At 56.7% G+C, this 14,450-nt stretch overlaps 6 protein-coding genes across 6 annotated transcripts; 3 read left to right on the forward strand and 3 right to left on the reverse strand.

Annotated features, from left to right (window-relative positions):
- Positions 1 to 229: 229 nt before the first annotated feature.
- N657DRAFT_694486 (uncharacterized protein) lies at positions 230 to 2,416 on the forward strand (the record flags this gene model as incomplete). The annotated part of the gene is made up of 5 exons (XM_062797288.1): positions 230 to 272; positions 323 to 963; positions 1,039 to 1,281; positions 1,353 to 1,595; positions 1,733 to 2,416. The coding sequence occupies 5 exons, from the start codon at positions 230 to 232 to the stop codon at positions 2,252 to 2,254; spliced, it is 1,692 nt and encodes a 563-aa protein (XP_062642080.1). The 3' UTR covers positions 2,255 to 2,416.
- A 1,616-nt stretch (positions 2,417 to 4,032) lies between these two features.
- N657DRAFT_675607 (uncharacterized protein) lies at positions 4,033 to 4,895 on the forward strand (the record flags this gene model as incomplete). Its single annotated transcript, XM_062795831.1, has 2 exons — positions 4,033 to 4,315; positions 4,539 to 4,895. Exons 1-2 carry the CDS (start codon positions 4,073 to 4,075, stop codon positions 4,893 to 4,895), a joined length of 600 nt encoding a protein of 199 aa, XP_062642081.1. The 5' UTR covers positions 4,033 to 4,072.
- Positions 4,896 to 5,367: 472 nt separating this feature from the next.
- On the reverse strand, positions 5,368 to 6,592 carry N657DRAFT_667229 (ribonuclease H-like protein). The gene is made up of 2 exons (XM_062795382.1): positions 6,046 to 6,592; positions 5,368 to 5,994 (listed from the first exon to the last, which is right to left on the reverse strand). Exons 1-2 carry the CDS (start codon positions 6,543 to 6,545, stop codon positions 5,445 to 5,447), a joined length of 1,050 nt encoding a protein of 349 aa, XP_062642082.1. The 5' UTR covers positions 6,546 to 6,592; the 3' UTR covers positions 5,368 to 5,444.
- Positions 6,593 to 7,917: 1,325 nt separating this feature from the next.
- N657DRAFT_715764 (glycoside hydrolase family 10 protein) lies at positions 7,918 to 9,718 on the reverse strand (the record flags this gene model as incomplete). The annotated part of the gene is made up of 4 exons (XM_062797471.1): positions 7,918 to 9,094; positions 9,186 to 9,442; positions 9,520 to 9,583; positions 9,646 to 9,718. 4 exons carry the CDS (start codon positions 9,716 to 9,718, stop codon positions 8,340 to 8,342), a joined length of 1,149 nt encoding a protein of 382 aa, XP_062642083.1. The 3' UTR covers positions 7,918 to 8,339.
- A 1,136-nt stretch (positions 9,719 to 10,854) lies between these two features.
- On the reverse strand, positions 10,855 to 12,438 carry N657DRAFT_606371 (alpha/beta-hydrolase). The gene is made up of 4 exons (XM_062790215.1): positions 12,071 to 12,438; positions 11,905 to 12,001; positions 11,448 to 11,794; positions 10,855 to 11,376 (listed from the first exon to the last, which is right to left on the reverse strand). Exons 1-4 carry the CDS (start codon positions 12,264 to 12,266, stop codon positions 11,162 to 11,164), a joined length of 855 nt encoding a protein of 284 aa, XP_062642084.1. The 5' UTR covers positions 12,267 to 12,438; the 3' UTR covers positions 10,855 to 11,161.
- Positions 12,439 to 13,049: 611 nt separating this feature from the next.
- Positions 13,050 to 14,229, forward strand: N657DRAFT_659645 (uncharacterized protein; the record flags this gene model as incomplete). Its single annotated transcript, XM_062795007.1, has 4 exons — positions 13,050 to 13,199; positions 13,267 to 13,627; positions 13,724 to 13,959; positions 13,990 to 14,229. The coding sequence occupies 4 exons, from the start codon at positions 13,050 to 13,052 to the stop codon at positions 14,227 to 14,229; spliced, it is 987 nt and encodes a 328-aa protein (XP_062642085.1).
- Between the last annotated feature and the right edge of the window lie 221 nt (positions 14,230 to 14,450).

A 14,450-nucleotide genomic window follows, 5' to 3' on the forward strand; every position in this document is an offset into this window, starting at 1 on the left:
TAGTTAGCGTGCCAAGGCCCTTTAGGCTTCGTGCCTCCGGGCGAAATAAATTCCATCCATATCCGGCGGACAAGGGAGGACATTTAGAAGCAATGGGGTATATTGCCAGCGGTTCCGGCGGGACGGCGCGTTACAGCGGTTGTTCGAGGTTATACCACCGCCGGCGCCGGCGCCGGCGGTGTCACGGGCATTGCCCGTGCCAAGTTAGGGTTGAAGTCCTGTAGCCTCGATGAGGAGCTGGCAAGCCCAGTGGTGGGACTTGCCAGTGGTCAGTGCGCAGCCCTCCTGCAGGGTTTCCCTGAAGGCTGCACCCTGCCCACAGTTTGGTTCTTCCTGCAACCACACCAATACTACAGGATACGCAAGTTCAGTTCCTGTGCCCCGTCACAGGCGGCCGGTGGCAATGCCCGGGGCCAAGGCCAGGGCGAGTCCAGGCCGAGGGGTGCCCGAGAGGCCGCCCAAGCGCAGTTCGAGGCATTGGCGCAGGCCATCAATGAGAAGGACGAGGCGGCAGCAGCGTTGATCGGCGAGCAGTCGAGGTTGTCGGCCAATATGTGGGTACGGCGGACGGGATGGCCGCGGCATTTGCAAGGGTTCGATTGCGAGTGGTTGGCAGCGACGACACGGCGGCCGGACGCCGAGAAGGGGGCGACGAGCGGCGGTAACAGGGCCAACGGAGACAAGCACGGGCACAGGGATGGGGACCAGGACCGGGAGCAGGACCGAGACCGAGACCGAGACGACGCCGAAGAGGAGGCGAGTCGTGGAGGGAGCGAGGCCGCGTTGGCCATCGTGTTATTGGCCATGGAGCGGGTGGTTTGGCGGGCGCAGAAGGCATCGCAGGCCAGCGTGGTCGGATCGGCGGCGGTCAATTCCATCGAACGGCGCGAGGCCGGCGGCAATTCGTACGAGAAGCCGTTCAACGCGGGCCAAAAGGGCGCGACGATGGTCAAGTACAGTGCGGTATGGACGTCGGTGATGGCGTATATATGGTGCACGTGGCATTGAGATCCGGTCCAGGAGCCGGCCGATGGGTAGGCGGAGGGGGAGGAGGAGGAGGAGCAGGAGGAGCGGGGCGACGGCGACCAGCGGGCGAACGGCCAGGTAGAGGGTGGCGAGCCGGAGAGGATCCGCGATCGACGGCCGGCATACAATTTCACCGCCGAGCAAGCCGAGATGTTCGATCGGGTTCGTATAGCCGTATACGCGGCGATCGCAGGCGGAGACGGGAGCGATACCAACCACGATGACGAAGACGACACGAGCGAGTTGGAGGGCCACGTATTGGATTTTTTCATCGCGTTGGTGGACCATGATATCGGCGACAACGAGTTCCAGAACGCGTTGTACAGCGGGTTGGCCGTGTTGGGCATCCAGCCGGGCGCGGGTGGCGGAGCGCGTTGGTATATACGCCCGTGTTGTCGGCGATCGTGACGGTGGCGCGCATGTTGGTGTTGCACAAGGCCAAGCGCGCGCGACACGAGGAGATCCGGCGCCGACGGCGGTTCGCCGGCGAGAGCAAGGCGAAGGCGCGGGAGCGGGCGCGTAGCCATTTCGACCGGGTTAGGGAGATGGTGCAGAGGTTCATGACGATCGTGGCGACGACGGGCAGCCGTCGCCGATGGATTCGATATTGCGGTTACGGGCATACGGCAAGGCAATCCGGGCGAACCCGAATGCGGACGGCGTGGTGGATTGGCACGGGGACTAGTTGTTGATCGGCCACGTGCAGTTCAGCATCGTGTCGTTGCAGGCCATGATCCACGGGTTGTTGCACGCGGCGCGGGCGCAGTTGCGGCGGGCCGTGTTGTTGTTAGACGTGGACGAAGACGGCGAGCCGGTAACGACAGCCAGGCAAGGAGCAGGTGAACCGGCAGGGGCGATGGCGTGGCCGGCGATCCAGTGGGACAAGTTGGTCGATAACGCGGCCGAGACGAAGGCCGGGTGGAGTTTCGCCGAGGACCCGCGGAACCGGGAGGCATTCGGGGGCGTCGATGGGAAGCGGTGGTTGGCCGACCGGGTTGTAGGCGAGGCGCGGTTGTTCCGCCAGTTTTTTGAGACCGAGGCGGCGACGATAGGCGGGCGAGAGGACGGCAGTGGCATCCGGTGGCGGATGGAGCGCGTGCGCGAGTATGCCGAGGCGATGGAGGCGTTCCGGGCGCAGTTGTTGGTGTTGATGCACATGACCGGCGGGCAGCCGGCGCGCGGGACCGAGTTGGTGACGGTGAAGTACAAGTTTATACCATTTTCTTGACTCCATTTCCCAACCGTGGTGTAAGTTTAACATTGTCTTATAACCATTTCCCACCAACGCGTCGCGAACATCTCAACCAAACGCATTTGCGCTTTTGCGGTCCTGTCCAGCGGTGGCTGAGTCGCATAGGCATGTGAGGGATAGGGGCAAATCCATTTTCCCACTGGAAGTAAAAGAGGAGCTATGCCAATTCTCGTGTCCTCTGGGGTGTTGACCTGCCGTCATCTAATGTATGTTCATGTTTGTCCGCATGATGCCTTGCAAGCAGCACCGCATCTAATGCAACAGCAGCTGTCACCCCCAGCCAATGCCGCCGGATGCTATTGGAAGACGCGGGCTACGGAAGCGCTGAATTCAGGAGGTTCCCTCCCAAACCCACCCTAGATCGTTCAGCGGAGCGGTTAAGGTCTCAGACCAAAGTAATATCGTACATGGATGTCTTTGCGGTAACCATGGGTAGCGCCGCGCACCCGACAACTTGATACTCAAGGTCGTTGCCCGTCGGCCGGAGAACCATGCAACCCTCCATCTTGGGCAGCTGGAAGACTTGGTCGCCTGGCATGGCCCGCAAGGGAGCTGTTCCCACCCAATAACCCCGAGTCTCGTAAGAGGATGAAACGTGCCGGTACGTTCCGGGAACTGCAATAAAGGCTTGTTCATCCTTGGCCAGCTTTGCCATGAGTCGATGGCGATATTTCGCCGCGGCGGCATTGCGATCAAGTTGTCGACGGAAGCGCCCATTGTGCCCCAAGGACAGATCGGCCGAACTGAAGTCGTCGAGGATGGCCTTAAACAAGAAAGTCCTTAGACTCTCCTTTGAAGCTGGAGAAATCGAGGGGAGCCATGTATGGCTCTGCCCGAGCGATTGGGGACAAAGTGTCGAATTCGTGCGGATGAAGCGATACCACATGCAGACTCTCTGCAGGGCAGGCCAATTTTGTCCCTCATCACGCTCATTGAAGAAGCCGTGGGAGCTGATTTCGCCAACGGATAGGTAGCCGAGGACCTTCTCTAGAGCCATTGACTGGCCCTCCCGAGATTATCGACGTAGACCCAACCTGTTCCGGCTAGCTATGCTGCGTTTGAGCCAGGACAGGCATCCACTCCCGACAACACCACGCGATACCACTGCTCCAGAGGCGGAAGCTGCTTCCCTCGCCAAACGCGGGGCCGCACGCCATGGTCATAGAATGCAGCATGGTCCTCGACCGTCCGAAGAGCCATGCGGAACGACTTCGAATCACGACGGTTCCATATGCCTTGACAACGAGTGTGGGATAGGCGGTTCCCATTTTCACGCAGGCGCTCCAGTGGAGGCCAGACAGCATACAAGCCCTAATGGATAGGATGCCAGCTTTGGAGCTACGAGACCACAACGGCCGCACTCCGGTGCCCAACGCCGTTACACACGCCAAACTCGAGGCGTTGGACGTATTTCTAATACGAGGGCAAGCAGTCAACCTCCAAGACAATGAAGGAAAGGCACCGGCCCACGTGCTCACAGAGTGTCCGCCATCACTGTCTCAAGGAAACTGTCCCAAGCTGCGCAGCTTGCTTCGAAGTGGCGCTGAGAGACAACAAAGGCCAAACTGCGTTGGACGTTGTTATCAGCCAAATTGTCACGGGCAGCTTTCCGACGTACGCCTATACCAACGGATTGCTGACAGCACTTGCCCAGAACGGCCCGGGTCTCCAGTCGACAAGTCCCGACATGACAACAATGTCGAAACTTCTTCAGCCCTCGTGAATTTGAATGCCACAGAGGAAGCAGGTATGGTCCTCGTGAGCCTTTATTCCGGATTTTACGGGAAGTCCGAAATGGAGACCGCCGCCGAAATCGTTCAGTCCCTATCGCCATTCCCCCCCCTCAACGGCAAATCCGCCGGGCTGTTTGAGAGGTTCCAGGGCGAACGCCGCTTCACCTTCCGCCTCGCCGACCGTTGCCGTCGATACATCAGCGACAACGAGAAGCGGAGAGATATCTTGGAAGCAGCAAGGAACGGCGATATCCTTGCCCTGAGAACGTACACCGAGGATCTCATGTGGGATATTGCCGCCGTTGTAATTACGCAAATAGGACGTCACTCTCGCTCGCGGCGGAGGAAGGTGTCGGAACGAAGCCGCCTTGATGGCTGCATTCAACGGACCTCGGTGGTTGATTGGTGCCAGCACCGCAACCCCTCTTCCTTACATACTTAGTCCTCTCCCATGCCCATCAACAGCATGGTCAATCAATCACTTTTATCACCTTAAAGATTCAATCCACTGCTTTGACTGGGAATAGCTTCTTCCAGCGCATATCACAGCGGTCGTCGCCCTGCAGGTTCCAACAGAAGGAAGCTTAGACGCGGTTGACTATCTCTTGAGTAAGGGCGTTCCGACCGAGGCGGCGGATGATTGGGGGAGAACGGCACTGGATTGGGCGGCGAGCTGCGGAGGGTTGGAGGTGGCCCTGGTGCTGGTTGAACATGGCGCAGTTGTAACTAGCCGTGCATTACGGGCTGCCGAGATCAAGGGGTTTCAAGTGGTCGCCGATTGGTTGAGGGAGTACGTGAAAAGGACTGAGGAAGTAAAAAATGGCTGTGAGTGCGTGGATGTTGCCGGGATCATGGCCATGGATCGGGAGAACGATGGGAGCTGATCTCAGGAATTTCTCTGTTGAGCAACGCCGGTTCACCGGGGGGCCCTCACCAATATTCCATTGCGCACACAGTGCCTGGACTGAGTTCGAAGAACTAGAAACAATAAAGATGCACTCTGGCGTCCCAGCGTGGTTTCGAAAGTTGCTCAGTCCCATAATTGACAAGGCGGCTTGAATCACTCGCCACGAAATCATACAAACGACTCATCAGGCAAGCCACTGACGCTGGCGGCGTTTGTCCTTAACCTTGATCTTTGCCATGGCGAGGGGAAGCTGCAGAATGGCTGGGGCAGAACACAACGTGATGGCGCTGGGCTGCAAGCCATGGCCACCAACAGAGAAATACAATGACAAGCGCAAAGCGAATCGAATCGTCACATAACTCGGGAGCTATCCTCAACATGAGTGGGATACTGACGAGCAGGCAAGCAGATGAGTTGTGGGTATTTAGTGTTAACTCCAAACGTCCCTCCCGCGTTGTAAGACTGGGGCGAACGCTAGTTGAATTTGCACAGTGTAACAAAATTGCATCGCCGTCCCTACGGTAATCTAGCAATTGAACCCCAAGACTTCTCTCCATCCATTAGGTGCATCTACCTCGGCGGTAGCCTCCTTTGCAGCTGCATCAGCAACGGTGTTCCACTCTCTCGGGATTCTCCAGAACTCGACAGCCATCCCTTCGTCCTTATATCGTTCAATCTCACCCAGCAGCGCTTCCCACAAATCCCGATTCTTGACGCCAACCCCCGTGCGCGTTGTCCAGCCATTCTTGACCCACGTCTTGGCATATTTGGTCGAACCCTCAACCGCATACTCGGAATCGGTGGCGATGACAAGCGTGTGGAACCCCTCACCGGGCCAGTATCGGAAGCGCAGGGCTGCGATGATAGCGCGCAGCTCTGCCCGATTGCTGGTCTGAATGCTATCGTCGCCGAAAGGTCCCTTCTTCTCTAGGCGGCCGGAGGCGACTAGCAGCTTCCCCGAAGGATCAAGCCCATGCCAGAACGCCCAGCCTGCCTTTGGGTTTGGTTGGCCGTTGTCTACACATGCACCGTCGGTGCGAATGAGGACTTTGCCGGCATCATTTCGGAAAGTGTATCTGATAAATCAATTAGCTGGGATCATCTTCATGAACTATGCATTTACTTGCCTGGTAACAAGCATATGTCTCTTCCGGCCAGAGAATAGCTCTGAAGGAGTCACTGAAGTCGATGGTGGGTTGAACTTGGTGGGAAAGGCCCGACCCGTACCCCTTCTCAACACGTGGCCAAAGACATCGTGTAGATCGGCAGGCATTTGAGCGGTTTCCACGGAAACAGGCTGGCTGATTGGGCGACGTGAATTGGAACCCGTAGTGTTCGAACCTTCGGTGGCTAGATCCAAGTTTGAAGCCGCAATGTCCGAGCCAGGGTGATCGCTGTCCTCGTCCTCGTCCTCGTCCTCGTCCTCGTCCTCGTCCTCGTCTTCTCTGTCTTGACTAAGAACATCATCCATGAAGCTGTAGTCTACACAGCACTTTCCGCAGGTTACGAGGCCATGGGGACCGCAGACCAGTCGGCCGTCCGGGAGCTCACAAGGACCCTCCTCGTCGTCGCTGCTACTCGGGGTAAGCGGAATTAGCCCCTGAGCTAGATACCACCCAAGAGGCATTGTTCAGACGTATGTCGTTAGCGAACTTGGCTGGGTCTTGTGAGAATTTGAAGAGGAACTTAAAATGGATGGCGGGTATGGAGAAAAAGATGCGGGGTGGCGCTGGCGCAAATGTGGGACAGATGTCACGTGAAAGTTGGCTTTTCTTTCTGGGGCTTCCGGCAGCGGCTCCCACTAGACGCACACTACGGCTCCCACTAGTTAGTGGGAGCCGCAAAATTCTGTGCGCTTACGTAAGCCCATGGCTTAACTTGACTAATCCACGACATGCATCTAACGCAGCGTTGCGCTGCACACGAAGCAACACCAAAAGCACTCAATTCAATTAATCTGTCACAATAAGTAGACTTTGAGAAAGCCATTTTTCTCGCGTATTGACCTCTGGGTGACAAAGGCGTAGTCTCGAGACTCTGCGGACGAGTTGATTGACTTTAAATAGGTCGTCGCGTGACTCGAACAAGCCCTCGGGAGGGAGGCAGTCATATTGGAAGGCTGCCATCTTGGTGCTTTTGGTGTTGCTTTGGTGTTGATTTCATCAAAAGTACGGACTATCAGAAGGGCAACGCTGCGTTAGATGCAATTCGTGGATTAGTTAAGCCATTTTGGGTTTACGTAAGCGCACGGTAGTGTGCGTCTATTGGGCGCCCGTGGCACCCCTCCCCCCCCACAAAACTTGCTCCGCTTTTCGCCGTCCCAGCCAGCAAACCGCCGGGCAAGTTGGTGCTCACCACACACGCGGCCACTTTTTCGACCCCTTGGCTATGCCAACGTCTCAGCTATCTCCAGCCCTCTGCGAAGTAGCAGTATCTTGCCTGGGCCTTCCACAACCTCGTCAGGGTCCAGCCGGCCAGTCAACCTCCATTTCCGGGCTTCCTTAGCTGCATCTGCATACACGCGTTTGATCTTCTTGTGTGTCCGCTGTTCAGCGGCCTGGACCACCCGCCTGGCCTTTCATCATCCTCCCTGACCTTGATCATTCGACGTGCCCGGGCCACTGTCAGGAATTCCTTGACTGTAGTGGCCGGTTCTTTTGAAGTCTTTTGCGGTTGGCGGTGTCTTCGGCCATCTTTGTTCTCTGAAGGTCACGCTTGACTTGGACCAATTCTGTTTCGCTGTATTAATCGAGCCTTTGACTCTCCGGACGTCGTCAATGTCTTTCGCGAGAATGGACGGCTTGTCCGCCAGCTCTTTCATCTGCCGTAGTGTAACAGGGGTGCGGAAAGGAGAGCTGTTGAGGGCTGGGTCGACTGCTGCTTGGATAGTGGCGTCCTTGAAGGCTTGTCTGCGGGCTTGTTGGATAACAACGAGGAACTAATCTTCGTGATGTTGACCAGGCCGCCGCGGATCAGGATATCGAGCTCCTTTGCCTGGTATTGCTTCAATGGCTGGAAGACAACAACATCAAGCGGCTGGATCAGATCTGTGAGACAGCGTAGCTAACAATTCAACCAACCCAACCGAGCCCTCAAAGTTAAATTGGTTGATCCAAACCCGCCAAAATTGGTTTATTGAGCGATTGATTGATAAGTTGATACGACCTCTTGCGGCCAATGACTGCCCCGGTAAACAGAATCGATACACACCCTGTGAGTGACGACCATTCCAAGTCAAGAGCGAGGTTCATCATGGAAAATAAGGCACCATATATACTACGGATAAATATATACTCGAAAACGCTCAGTTTGTTGCACCTGGTGCATATGTACCCTTGACACACCGCCCTCCTCCTGCCGTCTACACTACGTCAGATGACAACCTCAGATTTGTCAAACAACCGCATATCCTCTCGTCGTTTCACAAGGCATTGACCAGGGCAGTGTATGCCGCCTTGGGCTGGTAGTTGCGGTCAAAGAGAAGCGGGTTGTCGCTCGATCTCCAGCTGTCCTTGTCCGACACGCCCCAAACGGTGATACCCACACACTTCGACACCTGCAGACAGGCGTTCATAACCGTGAGATAGTCGCTGGCCGAGGCACCGGCAATGTCGAGCTCGGTGATGGCAATTTCATTGACGTTGGCGGCGGCGAGGGCCCTCAAAGCGGCGGGCACGCCCGAGGCAGGGTTCCACCCGCCGGGGCCAGCGAGATGCGCCTGAGTGCCGATGCCGTCGATGGGCACGCCCTGGCTGACCCATTTGTTGACCTTTTCGACCATGCCGCGTGTCAGCTTGGCGTAGGTTGCGCTGTCGAGGTTGTAGTCGTTGATGTAGAGCTTGGCGGCCGGGTCGGCAGCGCGCGCGGCGCGGAAGGCGATGCCGACAAAGTCCTCACCCAGCACCCGACTAAAAACGCTGTCACGCAGCGAGCCGTCCTCGGCAAAGATCTCGTTGACCACGTCCCACTGCAAGATCTTGCCCTTGTACCGCGTCACCGTCGTCGTCACATGGTTCTGAATGACTTGGGTCAGCGTGTTGCGGTCGTTGATGTTCTTGACCCAGTCCGGCAGCTGCGAGTGCCAGAGGAGCGTGTGGCCCCGGATGAGCTTGCCGTTGGCTTGGGCAAAGTTGACGACGGCGTCGGCGTTGGAGAAGGTGAACTGATTGCGGCTCGCTAATACAAGTTTAGTTTCGTAGCTGTTTGCCGAGGGACAGCGCAGGGACAAAAAAAAAGGGAAAAACCTAAGTAGAAGAAAGAAACTCACGCTCGATGGCATCCCACTTCATGCTGTTTTCAGCCGTGACTTGTCCAAAGCTGTTCTTGACGATGGTGGTCAACGCGTTGTTGTTGAGGTGGTAGTGGTCGATCTCGGTGCCGAAGTAGAGCTTTCCCTTGGCCTTGAACTTGTTGTGTAGGCCACTTCCCCCACTGCCGCCGGTAGGCGTTGGGGAGCTGCTGCTGCTGCTCCGGGTAGTACTGCTTGCGGGAGCTGTCCCGGGCACACACTGGGAGTACCAGTCACTGGGAAACTTGTTAGTAGCAACCCTAGACAAGCAGAACAGGTCACCTTGTGGGGGAGGGAGGGGGGTTGCACTGACTTTTGGTAACGGCACACTGAGCCGGAAACGCAGGTTGTGGGACCCGTCCAGCCGTAACCACCGCCTATTGTGAGAGAAGCTGGTTAGCTAAGGACTGGAACGAGTACTGAGAAAGCCATCACCTACACTGGCCCCAGAGGGGAGACTGGGCAAGCACGGCGGCCGGGCCGACAGCGAGCAGGAACGCGAGAGAATGCATGACTGCCAGCGTTGATCTCCGGGCAACTTGAAGTGAGACTGCACGTCGAAGCGGACAACTGCTATGAGACGACAAGCTGTGCCAACACACTCAAGAAACGCCACGTCCATTATATGCTCTGTCTACTGAACGGAGTGCCTTCCGTGATACCTCGAAATGGAACAGATCCAATACACCGGCGTCCTTCCCTTTCCGTCGACCGTCAACAAATACGACCCTCCCCGTCCTAGCCGCACCTATCACAACTCGCCTAGAAGCTTAACGAAGTGGTATTGGGACCCGGGTAAGTGGTATTAGTCCCGGGTAATTTATCGACAAGAGCCTCACGACACGCTTGGCTTCCGCAAACATCTCCCTACAAGGAGTTAGAACCTCGCGCGATGGACCGTCTTGGAAACACAGCCAAGGGTTGTGTTTGCCGAGGATGTCTTCCGTGGAGGGGAAGCACGGTGGACGTACGGCATTGTGTTCCCGATTACTGCTTTCGTCCAGACGACGGCGGCTTTCGCAGGGCTCAGGTCCGTGACCAATCCGGCAGCTAAAGCGCTATGGACTCACGGAGGGCACGAGGTTTGCATCGTGTCGTGGCGTGCCTCCGAAGCTAAAAAGACGCTGCGGTCATGCTTGCGTTAATCCTGCAATGTTTCTTTGAGCAATCCGAGTCCTTTCTAGCATAGCCCGGTAGAGCTTGGTCGGGCTGGTTTATCTGGAAGGACGGAGGGATCCTGTACCATGGGGGCTTGCCTGGGAGGTCCTTGGCGAAGAGAGCAAGCTCGAGGGGAAGTTCTAGCCTTATAAGCAGCCGTGATATTCAAGTTTCCGTTCCAAGGGTGCCTTGGGAGTCCGTGTTCGTGTCGTGTTTGCCTCCCTCGAGAGTGAACGCTCGCAATCTGCTAACTCGAGACGGATCCAAACAGGGTAGATTAAGCCTGACAGTAAGCAGCGAATCGGGCAATCCGGCCTGTTGTGCCTGAGAGGGACTACATTCCGGAAACCAATACCAGTTTCTGGAGCTACGTCATCGTGGTCAAAGCAAAGGAATAAGTCTTGGAACTCATTTCGCTACAGGCGTACAAGCGGGAGCTGGCTGCTGGACCTGGGCTATAAGACATGGTGGCCGGAAAGACGAGTTGAATCCGGCAAGTTACTAGTTAAGGTTTTCTTATGAACAGAGGTAGGAAGGATACAGCCGAACTTTTAGAGCTCTTGACGGTTCCCTGGTCCAATATGCCTCCAGCTCAGTGATGACCTCACGGATCTTGGGCAGGATAAAGCCGACTGCGAATAGCACCACAGAGTCAATACCGCAAGTTATATGAACTAGCACCATGTTGTCATCAGGCTCAGAAATGCGCGACTTAGAAGTCTACGGAAAAGCTGTGACTCTAAGCTGAAGGGACTCGAGGAACACCCACTGGCACTCGACACACAAAGGGTGCCCCATCACAACGCGCCGCCAGCCCAAGCATCGAACCACCTCACGGCCTGGTAGAAAGCAGCTTCCTTGCCAAACTTTTCCTCCGGGTTCGAAACATTGGCTCGCACGCCGAATCCATGTGAGGTGCCGCCATACAAGTTGACTTGATACGGCTGGGTTCCGTTTGCGAGCAAGGCCTCAATCTGGGAGCGCCTCGTGGAATTCATCATGTTGTCGATTTCTATGGGGAAGTAGGTCAGTTAGGCAAGAGATGTTTACACAAAAGCAATAACTATATCAACAGACACTCACCAGCAGCAGCAACACTGATGGGACGTGTGATGGCTTGGATCTCAACGTCCTCAAGCAGACTGGGGTGTGCGGCAAAGCCGGCGTCGACGCCCTTGCCGGCGGCGAGCACGCGGAACGCATAGCGGCCGCCGTAGCAGTATCCTGTCGCGGCGATCTTCTCGACGCCCGTCGTCTGCAGGTAAGCCACTGCCTTGGCGAGGATGGGATCTGTCGCGTTGGGGCTGTGTTTGAGGGTGAACTCTGTTGCGTTGAAACCGGGCGTGTTGAAGTCCATAGGCGCTGGTTTGCCGTCGAACATGTCGGGGGCGACAACCATGAAGCCCGCGCGGGCGAACGAGTCGGCGAGGCTGTGCTCATGTCGTGTTAGTCATACTCCGTCCCTCCGGTTCAAATCCACCTGACAGTAGTAGGTGTCTGCTCAAGGAGGGAGTCTCGGCCGTAAAAGGTAAGAACTTACAGCTTATTCTGCACGTGCTGGATGCCAAACACGTCCGTAATGTACAAGACGCCCACCTTCGGTTTCTTACAGCTTGGCTTGGAGATGTACAGGTTGACTACATGTCGAGACACCGGGAGTTAGTGTGAGTGGGCCTTCTTGGTAGGCTTGTGAGACAATGTCTCACCTCCGTTGTACATCTGTTCCCTTCCCACCGGCTCGCCAGCATGAGCGATGATTTGCGGGTTATCCCCGTAGGAGCACACCTTGGCAAAGGCAACCGAGGCGAGGGGGCTGACGCCCCAAAGCAGCAGAGCAGCGAGGGATGTTCGCATTTTGATGGTGGAATTGTGCAGAGTGCTTGTAACAGAGGAATGGAGCATCGCCTGTGGGTTTGAATTTGGGAAGAAGTCAGAGCTGTTTAAAAGCGGTTGGAGTTTGCCATCGCCGTGGGGGTCAAACGTATCTCACCCAGCCCGGATTTCGTTGGGGCATAGGATTGATAGTTACACTTCTACCAGGGATACGAACCAAACAATCCGGGGTGCGAGTTAGGGCATGTCCAATTTTCTGGACGGCCAACCTTCTTCGCTTCTGTTCCGCCAAGAAGATGGCCTTCGTTGGATGCAGCTGCCCTGCCTCGCCTGCACTCCCCGGGGCCGGGGTCGAGGAGCAAAAGGGCAAAGGTGACACTGGCGAGCCAGCTGCCAACCAAAATGAGGGTTACATCGATTCAGCAACCCCTCCAACATCGACGGCAATGAGCATCGGCAAGAGTAGACGGCAATTGGCATGGCTGTGACTCGTCCCACACCCGGGCCGACATCCCCTCATGCGCCTCATGCTCTGCAGGTCTGCAAGCTTTCCCAAGAAAAGCTTAGTTAGCGAAGGTAATTTACACAGTAGGATGCGCCGGAATCAGGCTGAATCCCGTGACTTAGCCCAAACCTTCTCCTGCATTAGCTGCCTGATTGGTACCCCGGTAAGCAAAGGGAATCCCGTCCCGGGCCGTCGCGGATCACGTAGAAAGCTCCACAATCCGCTCTAACATCTAGCCTTGATCAGATCTCACTCCATTGCCTCTACCCGTTTGATCTCGTCCCTACTATCACGCCTCTCCTCGACAGACAATGCGCAGGTCAAACTGATTACCTAGGGAGGTAGGTATGGCCGGCGACAGGATCGACGCGCACTCGCTCGCCCCGGTTGGCACCTTTCTCGGCATCGCGTGCATCACCACGAGCCTGCGCGTCTACTGGCGGCTGCGGCCAGTCCGGCGTATCGGCGCCGATGACTTGACGCTTCTCCTTGCCTTGGTAAGTAACGATACACACAAAGCCCCAGTCGCGACAGGATGTAGCAAATGTCTCATTACCTTGGCAGATCCTTACCATTGCCTGGTATGGGGTTGACGTCGCCATGTACCACTATGGCCGCGGCATCGAGGGCTTCTCCCCGGACCCCTGGACCATGGGCCCACTCGTGGTCGCCGACGGAGTGCTCTGGGTCTGGGCGCTCAACGTCATCCGCATCTCGGTCGCCTTGCTGCTGCTCCGGCTTAAGGACTCGTTGCCGTGGAGGCTGGCGCTGTGGGTCGTCATCAGCGTCCAGGTGTGCATGCTGATCGTGGGCACAACCATGCACCTTGTGATGTGCCAGCCCATCTCGGCGAGGTGGGCACCCACGCCTACCGCCCGATGTATCTATACGCCGTACTTTATGACCTACGGCTATATCTACAGCGGTAAGCTCACTCCTTGCCCAGTCAAGCTGTTCTCTGCCGGAGAACTACGCGTGGCGATCGTTCAGTCGCTAACTAGGTGCCTTTTCAATCCCCAAGGCTTCACGATCGCGTCTGATCTTGTCCTCTCGCTGCTACCCGTCACCTTCATCCGGACCCTCCACCGTCCCAGGCTGGAAAAGGTCCTCATCGGCTGCCTCATGACTGCCGGCATGGCCGCCACAGGCGTCGCCGTCGCCCGCCTGTTTCTCATCATGGGTTACCTGGGCAAAGGGAGCACGGCCCTGATCAACGTCCAACAGGACATACTCTGGGGCATGGAGCTGACCATCGGCGTATTGACGGCCTCTCTCCCACCGCTCAAGGCGCCCGTCCACCGCCTGATGCAGTCCTGGGGCTTGCTGCGCTCCACGTCCGAGCTCAGCGACTCGTCGTCCGAAAGCTTCCGCAACCGCCTCCCCAACGGGTCGCATATCACGCGCCAGATGAGGGAGTGGAGTTCGATGGTGCATGAGCTGGCGCCTCAGAGTCGGGAAGGATTGGGGACGGTCGGGCCAGCAAAGCTGGGCGCGGCGGCGCCGACTGGGTTTTGCAGGCGTGTATAGTGAGCCAGTTCATAATTAATTTCGTTTACGCATTGAAAGATCTGTAGCAAAATAACCCTTCTAGTATCCTGTCTTCAAGGCTCTTCTCAAGTTTACCGTGGTGTTTGCACCGCCCCGACCCTTCACGTTGATCTGCACGCCAGCCACGCCCTAGAAACTCCCTACCTCAATGCTTGTTGTCTTAACTTGGCCTACCTTAGGTGTAATAGCTGATAGACTAC

This window comes from Parathielavia appendiculata (genome assembly GCF_033297405.1).
Source record: "Parathielavia appendiculata strain CBS 731.68 unplaced genomic scaffold N657scaffold_50, whole genome shotgun sequence".
NCBI lineage: Eukaryota > Fungi > Ascomycota > Sordariomycetes > Sordariales > Chaetomiaceae > Parathielavia > Parathielavia appendiculata.

What these genes read in the sequence shown, in the direction of transcription:
- N657DRAFT_606371 (XM_062790215.1), bottom strand. Translation starts at nt 12,266, where the DNA reads ATGCTCCATTCCTCTGTTACAAGCACTCTGCACAATTCCACCATCAAA. An exon ending in CAGCACGTGCAGAATAAGCT is followed by an intron (nt 11,795 to 11,904) that starts GTAAGTTCTTAC and finishes ACATGAGCACAG; the next exon opens with CCTCGCCGACTCGTTCGCCC. An exon ending in CATCAGTGTTGCTGCTGCTG is followed by an intron (nt 11,377 to 11,447) that starts GTGAGTGTCTGT and finishes ACTTCCCCATAG; the next exon opens with AAATCGACAACATGATGAAT.
- N657DRAFT_667229 (XM_062795382.1), bottom strand. Translation starts at nt 6,545, where the DNA reads ATGCCTCTTGGGTGGTATCTAGCTCAGGGGCTAATTCCGCTTACCCCG. An exon ending in AGACATATGCTTGTTACCAG is followed by an intron (nt 5,995 to 6,045) that starts GCAAGTAAATGC and finishes TTGATTTATCAG; the next exon opens with ATACACTTTCCGAAATGATG.